Source organism: Pseudorasbora parva, chromosome 1 (genome assembly GCF_024679245.1).
Source record: "Pseudorasbora parva isolate DD20220531a chromosome 1, ASM2467924v1, whole genome shotgun sequence".
Lineage (NCBI taxonomy): Eukaryota > Metazoa > Chordata > Actinopteri > Cypriniformes > Gobionidae > Pseudorasbora > Pseudorasbora parva.
The window spans coordinates 39,804,020-39,819,387 of record NC_090172.1 but is presented as its reverse complement, the minus strand read 5'-3'; the positions used below and the strand labels follow the sequence as shown (position 1 = coordinate 39,819,387).

Sequence of the window (15,368 nt, the reverse complement as noted above, 5' to 3'; positions counted from 1 at the left end):
CCTCACCAAAGCTCTTCTCCGCCAATAGCTCAGTTTGGCTGGATGGCCAGCTCTAGGAAGGGTTCTGGTCATCCAAAACGTCATCCATTTAAGGATTATAGAGGCCACTGTGCTCTTAGGAGCCTCAAGTGCAGCAGAAATTGTTTTGTAACCATGGCCAGATCTGTGCCTTGCCCAAATTCTGTCTCTGAGCTCTTCAGGCAGTTCCTTTGACCTCATGATTCTCATTTGGTCTGGCATGCACTGTGAGCTGTAAGGTCTTATATTTACAGGTGTGTGGCTTTCCTAATCAAGTCCAATCAGTATTAAAAAACATAGCTGGACTTAAATGAAGGTGTAGAACCATCTCAAGGATGATCAGAAAAAATGGACAGCACCAGAGTTAAATATATAGTGTCACAACAAAGGGTCTGAAAACTTAGTGACACCATGTGATATTTCAGTTTTTCTTTTTTAATAAATCTACAAAAATGTCATCAGTTCTGTGTGTTTCTGTTAATATGAGGTGATGTGTGTACATTAATGAGAAAAAAAAATTAGCTTAAAGGATTTTAGCAAATGGCTGCAATATAACAATTCCATTCATATATCATATAACTAATATTTTCCTTTCAGCACTAAATGATTTCTTGTTCCTCTAGAGGGTGGTTTGCAGCGTCAGGGCAGTACAGCGGAACAGCACAGCACCCTCTCTAATGACAGGAAGTTCATGTTGGACATGCTCTACTCCAAAAATAACAGTTCCTCTGGAGGTCTAAAAGGTCCAAGTCTGGAAAGTACACTTGAGGAGCATGGAATCACCAGTATGGCCGGACGGCTCTCAAGACTGCAGTGTCAATCTTCTCAGCCCACAGAGGACACATCCAGACGGGCGGAGCTGGAGAGCCTCGAAGGTACTGCTCAGGCCGCTCGCGCCAGGCTGGTGGAGGAACAAATGCTCAAGAAGCTGCGTCCACAGTTCAGTATTGAAGCTGAGACGCATTCGCAGAGTTTGGAGAAGACCATGATGACACCATTGTCCAGGGGTAGTCAGGATGCCTGGGAGAAGCTGCAGCCCAGTTCCAGACCTCTGCGGATTAAAGATCTTGACTTCTCTGATCTGATGGAGGAGGAGGATATTGATGTGCTGGATATAGACACTTTTGACACCGCTTTGCCTAATGGAGTACTGCCACCCCCTCCTCCAGTGCCAGGATTGGGTTCTGCCCCCCCACCTCCACCTCCTCCTCCTCCTCCAGGATCTACTGCTCTGGTTCCACCTCCTCCTCCTCCACCTCCTCCACCTCCTGGAGGTTTGAGTGTGCCCCCTCCTCCTCCACCTCCTCCCCCTCCTGGAGGTTTGAGTGTGCCCCTTCCTCCGTCCCCATCTCAGGGTGATCCAGCTTTTCTAAAGAAGCGGAAAACAGTCAAACTGTTTTGGAAGGAGCTTAAGCAGCCCGACAGCCCCAGGAAGTGCAAGTTTGGGCGGGGCACAGTGTGGGCTTCGCTTGATAAGGTTTCAGTCGATACAGCTAAGCTGGAGCACCTGTTTGAGTCCAAGGGCAAGGAACTTCCTGTAACAAAGGTGCGCTGGGCAAGCATGTTTATTTTTTTGTAATCTTTGTTTTTATTGATTTATCTTTTAAAATTAATTTAAATAGTTTTTTGTTTGTTTTGTTTTGTACAAATGTGTATACAGATTATAATCTTATACAGCAGGTACTTTATATAATTGTATGGATTTTACGCATACAAATCAAGAAATACAAATGGAGCATATGTTACATGAAAAACTCAAATTATGCCAAACAACCCAAACTGGCAAACTTATTTATGAATAAAGCATTTAAGGTTTTACACAAAAATGTCAATGTAAAACCATTATAACTCTTTTAAATTAATCATTAAAGCTGTTGGATTACCCAGAGATCACAGTTGGAATAGTTGATATTGAATGTATTGACAAAATAGTGTAAAAGCTACAGCTTTAGTTATTTTTGTTTTGTTTTATTTTTTACAGTCGATGAGTGCATGTTATAAAAGATTTAGGTTTACGTAAACTTCATTTATTTCTCCTTTTTATACAGAAATGTGCCGAGACCAAGAAAGCAGCAATTTCAGTGCTTGATCCTAAGAGAAGCAATGCCATCAATATTGGCATGACTGTTTTACCTGCTGTTCATGTCATCAAGAGTGCCATCCTCACCTTTGATGAGTTTGCCATCAGTAAAGAGGGCATTGAGGTAATATAGCACTAGCATCCAAAAGGGGGCAGTAGTAACTCACTTATTTAGCATTCATTTATTTCTCTATTGAGAAAAAATATCAGTGTATTTGTTTTCTTTTTATAAATCATGTAAAATTAATAAAGATTTAAGTGATTCATTTGCACAGTAAAAAAATCCTCTTCTTCCCTCTGCTTGTAGAAAATACTGACCATGACTCCGACAGATGAAGAGAAACAGAAGATTCAGGAGGCGCAGCTGGCTAACCCGGACGTACCGCTGGGTACAGCAGAGCAATTTCTTTTCACTCTCTCCTCCATCAGTGGCCTTACAGACAGATTACAGCTCTGGGCCTTTAAACTGAACTATGAGACCCTGGAGAAGGTCAGAACACCATGACAATAAATCCTGTTTTGTATACGCAATTTTTTAGTAAAAATGAAAACCTGTTTGGTCCAATGATCATAATAAAATGACTAATCTAGGTTATATTACACCATGCAGAGGTGGTCATGTGGTAAAAGTTTGGAGTCAGTAAGATTATTATAATATATTCATTGTTTAAGTGTCTTATACTCACCAAGACTTGATTTTATTTGAACAAAAATAGTGAAAACAGTAATGTTGTGAAATATGATTACAATTTAAAATGACTATTTTCAGAAATGTAATTCATTCCAGTGATGTAAAGCTACATTTTCAGAATCATTATAGCGTCACATGATCCTTTAGAAATCTTTCTAACTTGCTGATTTGATAATGATAATAATAAATGTTTCTTAAGCAGCAATGTTAAAAACTGCTTAATATTTTTCAGGAATCTTAGATAAATATTATTTATTTATTTACATTTATTTGACATGGAAATCTTTTATAACACTATGAAATGGTCACTTTTTGAATCAAGTAAATGCATTCTTGCTAAATAAATGTATTACGGTAGTCTTTTAAAAAAAAATCTTACTGATCCCAGACTTTTTTAAATTTGATAGTTTCTACTCCAAAATCTGACTGGACAAGCTGCATTTGAAACGGTTGTAAAATGCAGATAAACCCATTTGATGCTGTGTTGCTTAACCCACAGTTAATTGCTTATATTGTTGGTTGAAGCATTGTTTGTACCTATTATTATGATTAATACATGTAACTGTCTATTCTGGTGTCTTTAGTCATATTTTTGGTTTGACCATGTTGGGATTCTATTTTTTTTTATTACTTTTTTTAAAATCCACTTTCAGACTGATTCAGCCCTACTGCCTACAGCCCTACTCAGTATTGCATTCTGACTGGTAGCTGAACTCTAGCTCTGTTAGCAGAGGAACCATTAATGAAATTTAGTCATTTAGGCTTTTTAAATTGAGTTCTGGTGACCTAAAGTAATCTGCAATTACTTTAGTGAGCTACCAATGAGACATTCATGGCAAACATTCTTTCTCAATCCGTCTCTTCTTCTATCCTTTACACATGAATATTGCAGGAGATTGCAGAGCCTCTTTTTGACCTCAAACTGGGTATGGAACAACTTGCCAAGAACAAAACCTTCAAGCGTATTCTCGCAACACTACTGGCCATTGGCAACTTCCTCAATAGCTCAAATGTAAGTGAGCAGAGTTTAAAGTGCCTGTATTAAGGACAGGTGAACTGATCTGAAGCTTTATGGACATGTGATTAGTCAAAGCAGCTCTGTACTGATGCCTTAATCCTTTGCTGTTTCCTGTGAAAGATAAGATATGATTTAAGACAATGCATGGCACCTTTTCTATGCTGTAGTATATGATGACCTTTTAAACTCTAGTGTACAAGTACTGAAGATGGTATTTAGGCTCTACTACCATGCATAGAACCAGGACAGATTGATGAAATATATTTTTGATTTTACAGAATAGTTTACCCACAAAACTTCTGTCATCAATTCAGGCACCTTTAAAGGAACATTCCACCGTTTTTAGAAATAGTTCTTATTCAACTTCTTTTTCTGCCTTTAGATATGTTGGCAAATGCATTTTTGTCTCAGTGCATGCATTGATTTAGTTTGGCAGGGTCGCCGCTAGCTTAGCTTAGCATAATGAATGGAATCCTATGTTTCCAGCTAGCATGTCCTGAGTAAAATGTATCCAAAAAAAAAAAAAAAAACACCTACCTAATTACTTTTTGTGACCTGCATATTCGCAACAAGTGCAAAAAGTGATGCAGATTAAGACTAGGCGATTTCCTAGGCAGATATTGACTAAGCACAGGCGAAGCTCTGCTACATGGGCACAGAGATATCACGCAACACATTGTGATCGCTCAACAGCCGGAGGATGTGAGGATGAAAGCCATGATATCTCTGCGCCCAAGTAGCAGTGCTTCGCTGTGAAATCTTAATCTGCATCACTATTTGTACTTGTTGTAAATATGCAGGCCATAAGTCGTAATTAGGTGGGTGGTTTTTTTTTGGATCACTTTTACTCTGGACATGCTAGCTGGCAACATAGGATTCCATTCATTATGCTAAGCTAAGCTAGCGGCGACCCTGCCAAACTAAAACAATACATGTACTGAGACAAAAATGCATTTGCCCACATATCTAAAGGGAGGAAAGAAGTTGAATAAGCCCTATTTCTAAAAAGGGTGGAGTGTTCCTTTAAAGTCACCATAAAACAATGGACAATATTACAGTATTTATTTTAAAGGATTTATCTGTGCTCATAATTTTTCTTTTCATACGTGTCCTCATAATCTTTAATAAAAAAATTACTTCCTCCACCATTTGCAGCAACATTTCTTCTCTGAGGATGTTTACTGGCATGATATCGCAGCAATAGCAAATCACAACAGTCCATTCCTGATGGACTAATTCAAGTCTAGCCTTGCGCCTCTTTCTATAAGCTGTTTCACTTAGATAAATGTCACAATATAGAAGAACATACAATTTTATTTGTGTAAATAAAAAGCTTTCTGAACATTTCACATAATTCAATATGTGGGAACGTTTTATTTCATGAATCATTTATAAAATATGTCATCAGTTTTAATGTGGTCTTTACAGCACTACCACTTCCATATCTTGATCCTTGTTAGTGTCATGTTAACAAAATACTTGACAGTTAGTAGTTATTAACTATTCAGAACATGATGTCCTTTAATTTGTGCCACTCCATTTAATGAGTAGCCATCTTAATTATGCTCCCCCCCCCTCACCAATTGCCAAGAAAGGCAATGTAGTCGTTTACTACATTGTTCATCACATAATGACTTTAATTAGCACTTCTCATCTCTCTCACAGGCTAAGGGCTTTGAGCTCAGTTATCTAGAGAAGGTAACTGAGGTAAAGGACACAGTACACAGGCAGTCGCTGCTTCATCATACTTCCAATTTTGTGGTGGAAAATTACCCTGATACGACAGACCTTTACTCCGAGATCCCTGCTATTACACGCTCTGCTAAAGTATGTGTCTCAGACACTTCTTTATGTACAGTTTTTATGTAATTTCTTTGTCCTATTTGTTTTCCATCTTACATTGCATTATTATACATTATATTATTTGTACAGATATTTTCAATGCTATTCCAATTTTTAAGCAGTTTTTTTCTTGTAAAGGTAATCATTTTAATTCAATTTTAATTTAATTCTGTGCACATGATGTTATTTTCTGTTTGTTTTCTCTCTTTGAAGGTGACTAAGATGCAAAGAACCATTTACCATGCATTGTCATCATACTCCCTCCTTTCCTTTCCACACAGGTGGAGTTTGAGCAGTTGTCTGAAAACCTGATTCAGTTAGAGAGAAAGTGCAAAGCCTCGTGGGACAACCTTAAAGTAATGGCCAAACATGAAACTAAACCTAACTTGAAAAACAAAATGACAGAATTCCTGAAAGACTGCACTGAAAGGATCATCATCCTGAAAGTAGTTCACAGACGCATTATTAACAGGTAAAAACACTGTAATCCATTTTAACATGTTAAACTTAAAAGATTCCAACATCATTTTGATGATTCCCCATAAGTTGACGAGCATGAATGACTGATTCATGTTTTAATTAGGATGAACTTATAGTGTATCCACTTTGCAGGTTTCATTCCTTCTTGCTATACTTGGGTCAGCCCTCATACTCCGTGCGGGACATTAAAGTAACTCAGTTCTGTAAGATCATCAGTGAGTTTGCCCTGGAATACCGCACCACACGAGAGCGAGTCCTCACCCAGAAACGCAAGCGCGCTGTCCACCGGGAGCGCACCAAAACCCGGGGCAAGATGATCACAGAGGTGTGAAATGAAAGCTCTTAAATAAAAATGATACATTTAAAGCATACTTTAAAATAAAAACATAGTTTAAATTTACTAAGCATATGTTTACACACACCTTGCAGAATATGTCAAATTTGAGCAAAATAAGGGGGATCATACAAATTACTAATTAAATACTGCCCTGACTAAGCTATTTTCTATATTGAATATTTAAATATTCCCAATTCTGCATATCATATTATGTGAAGAAGAAGAGAGAAGTTAACCCCCAACCTCAAAATATTCCCAGTCCTGTACATGTCTTTGGTTTTCCAGTATATTTTATCCAGTAGTGACTGATTTCAAAATCCATCTTTTCACACTGAAGACAGTTGAGGAATTCATACATCATACAACTATTACAAAAGGTGTAAATATTCACCAATGCTCAATGAGTTAACATAATGCATTGAGTGCAGAGAGGTTAAAAACTGTTCAATTGTACTTATTTTGTTTTGTGGGGAACATGCAAGTATCTTATATAGCTTGTAAAGGGCAGTATGAAATTAAAATTAAAATAATATTAAAATATTAAAATTCACATCTTCATCCTTTCAGTGGATGGGACAAAAAAGGATGAGGATGTGTATATTTTTCTTTTTTCATCCTTAGAATTTCCAAGATCCAAACTAAATTGTGGTTCACCTCCAAACACTCAGCAGTATAAAGCATTTAGCCGCCTCAACACAGGGCGTTGGACAATTTTCTCAGCTGTCCTCCCTCTTACGACAGCCCTGATCGACATTATGCCACAAATGTTGTCAATAAAGCTTAACTTTTATTGAACCCAGATTGTTCATTTAAGGGAATTAATTATTTCATGGCCCTGTCCACAACCCCACTGGCTCATTCTCAGTTGTCATTTGAGTAAATTCAGTCAAACAATTACCAGTAACTAATTATATCTCTGAATCTTTTCACAGACAGAGAAGTTTTCTGGAGCAGTTCCACAGTTGTCTCTGGAGGACAGCCCATCCCCGGTTTCTTCACCAGTAGAATCAGAGCCAGCCCAAGAGGAGCATGAGAACATGAAAAACCTGCTCATCGCCAACAATGACAACAGAAATCTGCGCAGGAGCCGTGCTGTACGAAGTAAGAGACCAAATCCTGGATACAAGTTAGAGTTAGCCGTTTAGACCAGTGACGGTCCTCCTGCTATTGCCCAACCTTCCTGTAAAATTGAATTCCATTCCTCCTCTAACACACCTGCTTTAAAAAAGTTCACTATCTGATCCAGATTTGTTTGATTACAGTCAGAGAAGTAACATCTGCAGGAAGGTAGATCTCCAGAAACAGAACTGAAGACTCCAGTTTCAATTACAATAAGTTTAGTTGCCAAACACAGATGATGCTCAGTGTCTTAACATATTAAGTTGCCAGATAAGCTGCAGGATCCAGCAGGAACATTTATATCTGCAGCTGTGGTAACTAGAGCAGATCTGGCAACCTGGATGACTAAACCTCGAAACACTACTGACTTTGTGTTGTGACCACAACATGTCAACAACAACATCAGGGGCCTGTTCTTCGTACGTCGCTAAATCAGTTAGCTGGATTTGATTGTTGACGGTCTGGCTTGATCTCGGATTGTTTGGTTCTTCGAAGCTCATCCTGGACTTGCTGTCATAGCAGCAGGGGCCTGTACCATGATGGTAGTTTAACAAACTCAGGGTTACAGGATTAGTTTTGAGTTGACAAAACCAAACCAATGTATTAAGGCTTTGTTGGTCCCATGAAGCTGATCACAGCTTTCTCTGTTAACTCAGGCTTCGGTCCTGAGTTCAAGAGTTTAGCTGTGACATCAGCAGTGAACAGCCAATCACACGCTGTGGAACTGAGATTCACTTCTCGCGAGAGAAGCAGTGAGATTAATTTCTCTCTTCTGCAGAATATTACATGATTTGAAAAATATTAAGAATAAAAAAAAATACACAGCAAGAAGAAAAGCTGTCTGAAAGAGGACAACTTAAAGAAAAAAATATTATACGTCAATGCAAGTAAAAGTTATGAAGTTATTTTAGTTGATATAGAGAAAATTGAACATTTAAGCTAAATAAGCTTCTTTTTTTAGTAGTTTTATTTATTGATTTTAAAGCTTATTTATATGACTTTATGTAGGCTATGTATATTAATTTTAACAAAGAGCCTATTAATGATTGAGTAACTAAAATGATTCATGTGTAATATATTAAGGGTATACTAATTACACCAATTGTATGTAAATCATTCAAAATTTGTATTATTATTATTATTATTATTATTATAAATAAGCATTGTTAAAAGCCAGATGCTTTAGTCTTTAAAAACCATTTGCTATGTAGTGACCTTTAATTTGTGTAGAAACAGAGGGAGTGACTTTATTGCATTAGAAGTGTGTCACTTTACTCACAGCTTATTGGTCCAATTTCAGTTTGTGATCTCTAATCCGGAACATAACCTACCCCAGAGCAGGTTAGCCGTGGATCTTAAGTTACTATGGCGACGAACACAGCTAAAAGCCAAACTACTTTAATGGTACCTAAAACCCAGGATTGGCACAAACTAAGCTTAAACAAATCTGGCTAGGCAGCTAAATTAGCTTCATGGTACAGGCCCCAGGTCCGTAATCTTAAACCTGCTCAGGAGCAGGCTTATTTCATGTAAACAGGATTAGATTGCATCTTGAGGTGATACTTAAAATCTGTCCCAGCCACTGTTACTTTATTACAAAAATGTGTTACTGAACCAGGGGCAATAATAATTTAAAATAATAATAAATATAAAAGTTTATTAGAAAATAATATTTTAATGTTGTGTAAAATTAGTGTATAATACTATAGACAAAGTCACTTGATTGAGAGATTTATTTGTGAATTGTTCTGGAATGATTACTTTATTGATGTATTGGAGGTTTACACACATTGTGCAGTTAATCTTTTTTTTTTTCCCAGAAAAAAAAAACATGTAAAATACAGCAAAGAAAATATATTAATACACATATACAAAAAAAAAAATGAAAACAATTAAAAAGAAAAATGAAAAAAAAAAAATGCCAGAGTATACAAACCTTGATAAATTAATCAAAAAAGTTATATTCTTTAAGAATATTACAAGTCTTTCTTGCTTTTTTTATTCATAATATTCTTTAAACTGGTGCAATAGTCCTTAGTCTCCTGAAGAAAATGAATAAAATGTGGCTTGGATCCTGACCATTTCTTCTTGTGTATATGAAATTTTCCCAAAATAATAAAAAGTTGTACAATAAAGGTGAATTTATAGTTATTATCACAGTCATTGAAATAATATATACATATATCAAAATTATTTAATTTAAATATAACATTTGTTTTCCTTCTAATTAAATGTTCAATGTCCACCCAAAAAAATCACAAAATAGATGAATAATAGATTATTTTTCTATTGAACAAAAATCACATGAATAATCAATATCTAAATTAAACTTATCTAATACATTTTTAGCTGGATATAAGAACCATGTAAAATTTTAAATGTAACTTCTTTTACTTTGTTATTTAAGCAGTATGCTTCACAAATACACCAAGCTTTATTCCAGTTTATATTTCTAAATACACTGTTCCACAATAAACTTTTATGAGTAGCTGTTTCACCTGTTATAATATCCCTAATATGTTTATTAGTACAACTGTGTTTCAGAATGTCAATGTCTCCTAAAAACATGCTGTCTTGAACATATACTGCCTCAGAAGAATCACTTCCACACACTCTTACAAACTGTATAACTTGTTGAGGTATGGCACAAAATACAACAGCACACTCTTTTGGTGTTACTGGAAACCCAAATTTATCCAAAAAAGTTCACTATAAGATAATAAAATACAGTTTGAATTCAAAAGTTGTTTAACTAACACAATGTTGTTTTCATACCAATTATTATAGAAGAGAGATCTATTTTTATATTGAATGCATCTATTATTCCAAATGTGCAGTTAATCTTTGTCGTGCATTAATGTGAGTGATGACGGATATTTTGGGAGTGGCTTAATGCAGCGCAAGAGATGCAGATCATTTGATCTTGACTGTTAAGAAACTTTAATTAATATTGTCACATAACAAATCTGCTTCAAATTGAATTAAAAATGAAATTACAACATTAAAATAAAAATGTAAAGTGTGTACAAATATTATAAAATCGTGAATATAAATAATTAAGAATCATGTTCATCAAAACAGTGCACATTTAATTGATCTAACTTTTATGTTGGTTTGTTCGTTTGTCTGTTTCCTTATAAATGTTCTTTTTTTTTTCTTTGACAAGTTTTTTGCCAGTTGGCTTTTTTAATTATATGATGTCATTACGTTGTCTTGACGCCAGCCAATCGCTGCATTGCTGATCGTGGTTTCGAGTATCGATGCATCTGTCCTCTTCAGGGAACACAGGCACGAGCAGTAATCTCAGATAATTTAATCCAGCTATATTAATCCAATCCGCAAATTCATTTAAAGAACCAAATTAGCCAGAGATCAGTTATCTTGATTAAAAGATCTGGGATCTGTCAAATCATCTCGGATGTATTAAGCGAGGTACGAAGAACGGGCCCCAGTTGAGGGCTGCAACAACAACTTTTAAAAAATGACTATTCTGGCCAGACTACTGTTGTCAGTGATTTAAGTATTTGAAATTAACATGATTATTTCATAATGTCTAGTGACATATCAGGGTCATTTTATGATTCATTGAAATGCATTTCTTACATACAGTTAATTTAATTAATAATAATTGTATTATTGTTTGTTATAATTATTATTTATTTATTTATTTAATACATTTTATTTATTTGGGGGTCCTTTTATAGAGATTCTTACTACTGGTCCAATTTCACCAACCCTTCAGTGGAGTGATGAAGGTATATTGTTTGGAGCATGAATGTGTGGAAAGATAAAGCTCTTGTGCAGCTTTCAAAATATGATAACTTTATAATTAATGAGAGTTTGGGTCATTTGATCTCACAGAGGGGCCTTATGACTTTGACTACGCTCCTACTTCACCAGTAGAGAGCCAATCAGCTCATCATGATGATGATGATGAAGGTAGAGCTACCGCACAGGCTGCATGGAGTGGGTTTTCTCAACTAACAGATTTTTTTTGTGGACTAAATAGTAAATAATTGTCTTTCTGAAGTGATTATACAGGGCTAACTGTCAAGACAGACATAAAAAGGCTGGATGAAAAAGCCATGGATTTAAACTTCACACCCAACTCTGTATTTGCCTGAATTTCTGTGAACCTTTTACAAATGACTGATTTTTATCAGCTTGCCGAGAAGTAATACCAGCCTCACTCATTTTAACGCTTCCCTTTAAGGATCTTGGACCTGTTTCTGTTGTAATTAAGCACAGATTTGATTGTTCTGTTGTACTGTTTCTACACAGGTTTAGGCAGGGTTAGCACACACATGTCTGTAGCCAAAGAGGACAGCGCCAGCTCACAGGATGATGCCACAGATGAGATCATGGATCGTCTGGTTAAGTCTGTCACCCAGAATCCCACAGAGAGGGCATCTAGTCCAAAAACACGAAAACGTTCGCGGCTTAACCGAAAGTCATGTGAGTACATTTTGACTGTCAACGCAATTTTTATTTGTTTTTTGTTTTTTTGACCACTGAACTTCATAACCAGTTCTGAAGGTTGTTTTAGCCCTAAACCTGGGGGATGAGATTAAGGATTTAGTCACTGTTTGCATTCAACACTATCTGTATCCAAAACATAATGTAATCTGCCTTCTACCATTGCTTAGCTTGGTAGAAGCCCCTAAATCTCCCATCGTGAGATTTAGATCCATATCGTGCCACCTCTTTACTTCTGCTTGTGCCGGATTGAACTGCTAGACATCTCAGGATTCGAACACCACAAAGAGCCTTTTGCAGGGCACATTCTTGCAACTGTGCTTTTTAAAAAAGGAAAGCGAAAGCACACAAACCTTCAAACCTGAAAAAATCTTAAGTGCAGCTGTGAGGCTTGGGTTTATTTATATTATTATAAAGTGGTTTATGGTATATCTAAAGGTGCAGTAACATTTACCGCTGTTCAGTGGATTTTTGCTGGCTAAATGCAGTCATTTCGGTAGGGAATCCATGTGGTTGGTCAGTTTGGTGAAAAGGTGAAACAACAGGTTCAAGGGAATTTGTCATGTTTACCAAAAGAAAGCTGCTCGGTTTGAAAAGTGACTTCTGTGTCTAAGCGGTGCACAACATTTCTATTCACCCCTTTACAGTTTCATATCATTTTAGTGCATCAAATGAATGTCTTTATACATGTTTAAGTGGCATTATATGGATTGTCTGAAAATTAGTTTTACATTTTATTTTACAGTATAACGTAACGTGCATTATGTGTGTTGCAGTGCGGAGGACTCTAAAGAGTGGACTAAGTGTGGATGTGGTGCAGGCTCTTGGCCTCAGCAGTCCTAATGGGAAAGTCTGAAGCTGTTGGCTTTTGGCTGTGGAAAACTCTTGCAAGGCAGCAATGAAGCCATGAGGCGAGCTGCATTTGTGATGGGAAGAACTGCGATAACAAAGGGATCTTCACTGAAGACAGTTTGTGGAATGCCTGCATCTAATTCTGTCTGCCAATCTCAACAATTTAGCGGATGAATCATGTGCTTCAGTTGAAACAGACAGCTGCGTTACTGTACAAATACCTGAAGTGTCTGCATGATACCAATTAGACACATTATGATTTGATTGGTACAAACTTTATTTGCATAGTATTAAATACCAGCCTATGTTTACTGATGAAGAATAAATGTAAATGTAAAATGCTTAATATTTTGACCAGATGAACATATATTATCTTGTATAGAGACTTAGATTGCATAGATTGGAGAACAATTTATCAGTCAAAGAGATGTATTTAAGGGTTTGAAAGGTTTTAAGTTAAAACTGAATTTTTTTAAAAGACAAATGTAATACTTTCACCTTATCTGTTGTGATGGCTCAGCTCAAGGTTAGGATCAAGAAAGCCAGTAACTGAAATCAGTGCAATAGGGTAACTCGAACACACTGGTTTCCTGGGCCCATTAATGAGGCCGGACTCTGGATTACATGGCAGTGTCAGTAATGATTGGCCATTAAAAACTCCTTAGTCTTGGGTGGGGTTTAATTTGTGTCTGGAAAGCTGACCCATGTGCACCTGGGTAGTGTTCAACTGGACATCCTGACTACCAAGGAGATCTTGATTAGAAAGGACATAAACTAGGTCACATGTTTGTTTTTCTTTTATTTATCACAGCGCTTTCTTGATAGGTTTGTGGATTCTAAAACACAGTCGTGTATTCTGCTGTATCACATTTCTGTCCTGATATGTACTCTGTAGTTAAGAGAAAGGTGGGTATATGATGTTTCCAACCATTCTTTCACTTTTAAGTTTTCGATGAATTAGTTTCACCTTAAGCCACTGTTATGGTGTTATAAAATATGTGCATGGACCACTCACTCTCTTGCTAAAGAGAAATGTTGCGTTAAAGCAAAACTTTTCTCTAGCCCTTTATTACTGTTACAACAAGCACATATTTTAGGGATTTTCTTGGTATTGCTTTTTTTGCACATGGGGTTTGTTGTAAGAATTTAGAGTCACCATGAGTCACTCTGTTGTTTTATGTATGACCTTATTACCTGTCTGCATGAGTGCATGTGTTCTTCACTCTGAATGTATCACCCGTCACTACGCTCGACACCTGCACAAATAATGTTTGCAAGTACAGTACATCTGATGTTAGACATTGTATTCTGATTCAGATTTGTTTTACAAAACATGTTGGCCTCGGAACCCAAGATAGTTCTCTGTTTAAAATTAAAATAAATGTTTTATTAGACTTTTTTTCTGTTTTATTCATGATTTGTTTATTGCCACCATGGACAGATGTCAGAACAGCTTCATTGTTTTAACCTTCTGGGGCGCGTGTGTCATTTTAAATACAATTGACAGTTTCTATTATAATATTATTGAGCTTGAACTATTATTTTGAATATACTTGTTGCTTAAATGGCTAGATCGATTTGTTGATTATTCTGACATGACTAACCCCAGCAAGCAATTTTGCGTCTAAAAGACGTCTAATAACCGTCTAAACACAGCCCAGACGTCTAGGCTAAATCAAGTCTAAACTTGGGCTGTCAGTGAAAATCTAATAGACGTCTAATCATAGCCCAAGATTAGACGGCTACTGAATGGCTACATCTATACGTCTAATAGACAGCAAATATGGGTCTAGGCTAAATCAAGGCTAAATTTGGGCTGTCAGTGAAAATCTAATAGACGTCTAACCATAGCCCAAAATTAGACGGCTACTGAATGGCTACATCCATATGTCTAATAGACAGCAAATATGGGTCTAGGCTAAATCAAGGCTAAATTTGGGCTGTCAGTGAAAATCTAATAGACGTCTGGCCATAGCCCTAGTCATCAAATAGACGGCTAACGAATGACTAATCTATACATTTAATAGACAATAAAATGGCTAAAGGATTCTTTTCACTCAAATATAACAGGTTCTAAAAAAATAACAATCAATCAAAACACATTAAATATAAAGGTTTTATTTAGAAAGAGAACATTAACAACAGAGACGACTTAAGATAATACAAAAAGATTAAAACATAAAAATGACCAAATAATATGTCAAAAATAAAATTAAATATAAAATTAGGATAAGAAATATGGAATACTAACAACGTAATATAAAAAAAAAAAATATATATATATATATATATATATATATATATATATATATATATATATATATATATATATATATATATATATATATATATAACAAACCGTTGCTGCTGGGAAGTCAGTCATCATGGCATCTGCCAAATAAGAAACAAAACATTGCACAAGAAAAGCAATGTTGACATCATAATTGTTTACTTT

The 15,368-nt window shown here is 36.1% G+C and overlaps 1 protein-coding gene across 6 annotated transcripts in view; it reads left to right on the top strand.

Annotated features, from left to right (window-relative positions):
- fhod1 (formin homology 2 domain containing 1) overlaps positions 1–14,296 on the top strand; it is a 58,052-nt gene extending 43,756 nt beyond the window's left edge. For all 6 annotated transcript variants that reach the window (XM_067440413.1, XM_067440412.1, XM_067440411.1 and 3 more), the window contains 10 exons: positions 642–1,564; positions 2,067–2,222; positions 2,406–2,588; positions 3,682–3,801; positions 5,473–5,634; positions 5,931–6,121; positions 6,262–6,454; positions 7,399–7,567; positions 11,867–12,040; positions 12,838–14,296. In XM_067440413.1, the coding sequence (XP_067296514.1) occupies positions 642–1,564; positions 2,067–2,222; positions 2,406–2,588; positions 3,682–3,801; positions 5,473–5,634; positions 5,931–6,121; positions 6,262–6,454; positions 7,399–7,567; positions 11,867–12,040; positions 12,838–12,917 (2,351 nt within the window). In that variant the 3' untranslated portion in view covers positions 12,918–14,296. The remainder of the gene's footprint in view (positions 1–641; positions 1,565–2,066; positions 2,223–2,405; positions 2,589–3,681; positions 3,802–5,472; positions 5,635–5,930; positions 6,122–6,261; positions 6,455–7,398; positions 7,568–11,866; positions 12,041–12,837) is intronic.
- The last annotated feature ends 1,072 nt before the right edge of the window (positions 14,297–15,368 follow it).